Genomic DNA, 3,007 nt, shown 5'->3' on the forward strand with positions numbered 1-3,007 from the left:
GCTTCAGCCAGTCCATTAGACAAGACATCGTGATTTCCTGATTTTTCGTTCACGTAAGAGTACAGAATATTTATATTATTGAATACCTGTAACATTGAAAATAATATACTTAATAATCACCTAAGTTTCAATAAAATAACAATTATTTACACCCCAATTTCCAATACATAATACGGTTAACAATAATTTTTAGGTATCATTTATTAGTTGTGTTATAAATACCAGTTATTATACTACTTATTACTATACTGAGTGTATTAAATGACAATAATATCAATTATAACTATTAATTAAAAAAAAAAAAGTAAATCAAAATTAAAAAACAAAAAAAAATTAATAACAACTTCTAATATAGTAAATATTGTTTTCCAATAAAGAATAAATAAAAAATTATGCTGAACACCAAGATCTGCCCTATACATGTCACTTTATTATTATAGAAAATTTCATCAAAAATATAAAAGAGTATAATATACTCAAAAATTGTGTTTACCATGATGTACGCTCCCATACCCAATATATACCATGAACTTTTTTTCAATACAATCAAATTGGAGTATGAAGATTTGAAATTTATCCATGCATCTTTCGAGAAAAATTCCATTTTTTTATTTACTTTTTCAATCACAATTGTATCTAGACAGAAGAGAGCAAATAAATATCAGCTTAAATTTTACATAGATTAAGAGTATGAGTACTGAAATTTAAAAATACTTTAACAAAAATTATAATAAGAGACAAAGTGTTTCATACTTAGGTTTTGTTCATCGTTTTTCGTATTATTTTCTAAATTATTTTTAAGAAGTGATGAATTTTCATTTGGCCCCTTCGACTTATGCCAGTCATTTTTCTGATCAACCGATGGAAATGAACAAGCCCAAATTAAAGCTAGCAACAAACCTTGAAACAAAAAAATGTAATTTACATATATATTTTATACAGAGGAGCTTAAAACTTTATTTATGTATACTTAAACATATATTTTAAATCGACTATTAACAATCTTTCAGTTTTATAATATTTTTTTAATAATATTCATTCAAATAAAAACATTACAGTCACAAGTACACATAATGAAGTACTTATGAGTATGTATAAAAGCTGAGTGATTCATATCACAATATGATACCAATCAATAAATCGTAAAATATTATGCTTAATCGTCTAATTACTGAATATGTTGCAATATGGCAGGATAGTATAAACCCCTCCAGTTACGTTGACTATGATTTGTGCTGATATGTCTCCAAGAACAATACCAAGTTGTTTGGCAGTTGTAACAATACTGATGGCTATCTGATATTGTTCTACGTTTTTTATTTTTGCGAATAAATAACAGAATGCTATTCTATCAGCGCTATGTATCGACCCAACACCAAATGCAGAGACCTGTATTCAACATTATATAAAAAAAAAAGCAATGTTATACTATTTTCTCGTGTCTAATTAGAACTTATTTTTTTACGATTAGCTGATGTCAAAGCATCGGTTGTTAAATATAAAAATAATTTCATTTTTGAATGGTATAATATGCAATTAATGATTTTAAAGTGGGTTGAAGACTATAAAACTACATAATAGATGAAATTTTAAATTTCCATCTGCGAAACAATGACGACATAAAATATCGAATTGCTATACCACTTCAATCAATAATAAACTTAATCATACTAACCCTCAGCTGTGTTACACTTGGTTTACAAGTCATTAGGAAATAGAAGACACATGGACAAACGGTCAAGAATATAATGTTTGGCTTGTATAGAAAGTAGTCAGCAGTTATAAACATTAACAGTGCTGTTAATAGCGATCCATATGTTTTAAGATACTCGATAGATGTAGCTACCTATAAATAGATCATTATATATTAGAAACTAAATATAAAAGTGATATATTAGTGCAAAAAATGCACTAATTTTTTTTTATAGTTAATAATGCATCAGATTATTTTCAACTTTGGACAGATCTTAAATTACAATATAATCGGACTGCGCATATTCGAATACAGTCCATTAAAATTACAAAACCAAAAATAAAACATTATATTTTGTTTATATAAAAAATTAATATCTAGATTTAACAAGTGAAAAACCATGAAATAATTTGTTTTATATTATATATTTTAATTGAATCAAAACAGAAAACAATAGAAAAAAATTAATTCTAACTCAAATTTGAGTAATATAACTAATATAAACAAAATATTATAAATTGAAAAAAAAAACAGTTCCAGTTTAAACAGTTTGTGTTAACAATTTTAAATACTAAAATCAACAGTCAATAAGCTTAAAAACCATAAGGTTATGATAAAATATTATATCATAATACTATATAAATATATCAGCATAGGAACTTAAAACTTTTACTATACTTTTAGTTAACTCGGATATTCATTATCAAATAACTTAACATATTGACTATTTGTTTTAAATACTTATCAAATAAATGTTTATTTTTATTATACATATTTGATTTTATAAATACAACAGTTTTTAGTTTAGTTGTTAAACATTTCTAGTATATGATTATAGTATTTTTATTTTTACTCCCTCAGTATTTCTACAGTTTTTCAGTCGAAGTTTTACTTTTTGGAAATTTTGTGACTTGTCATATTATTATCTCACCGACTTCATCTCATAAAAAGTCAAAAAATTAAAATTGTATTATTTATTGTATATTTTTTATTTATTTCTTACATAAAATTTCTTACACGTTTATTATTATTTATTTCACTATTTAACGAAAATTGCCATAAAAACAGTATGACAACAATATAGATTTCGTCAGAACTCATCATGATAATCTATAATTATTTTGTCTCATTTCTTTTCATTTTACAGAGTGATTGGAAATTGATCTAAACAATTTGAAACATAGCGTTCTGATCGGCTCGGAGCTGTTTTGCTCGATAAGTGTGAACTTGGCCTAATGGTAATTTTATAATTTTATGTAATGTAAATTATACAAATTGGATAATTCTTTAAGTCACCCCAGTATATATATACAA

General features: G+C 24.8%; 1 protein-coding gene across 1 annotated transcript; it reads right to left on the reverse strand.

Moving 5' to 3' along the window:
- Positions 1-3: 3 nt before the first annotated feature.
- On the reverse strand, positions 4-2,633 carry LOC112593498 (thiamine transporter 2-like; the record flags this gene model as incomplete). Its single annotated transcript, XM_025337893.1, has 6 exons — positions 2,625-2,633; positions 1,676-1,846; positions 1,173-1,389; positions 754-900; positions 494-636; positions 4-86 (listed from the first exon to the last, which is right to left on the reverse strand). Coding segments are annotated over exons 1-6 (770 nt in total), but the record flags the coding sequence as incomplete, so codon positions are not given.
- Positions 2,634-3,007: the final 374 nt, after the last annotated feature.

The sequence above is a fragment of the Melanaphis sacchari genome, unplaced genomic scaffold (assembly GCF_002803265.2).
Source record: "Melanaphis sacchari strain LSU unplaced genomic scaffold, SCAv2.0 Contig209_pilon_pilon, whole genome shotgun sequence".
NCBI lineage: Eukaryota > Metazoa > Arthropoda > Insecta > Hemiptera > Aphididae > Melanaphis > Melanaphis sacchari.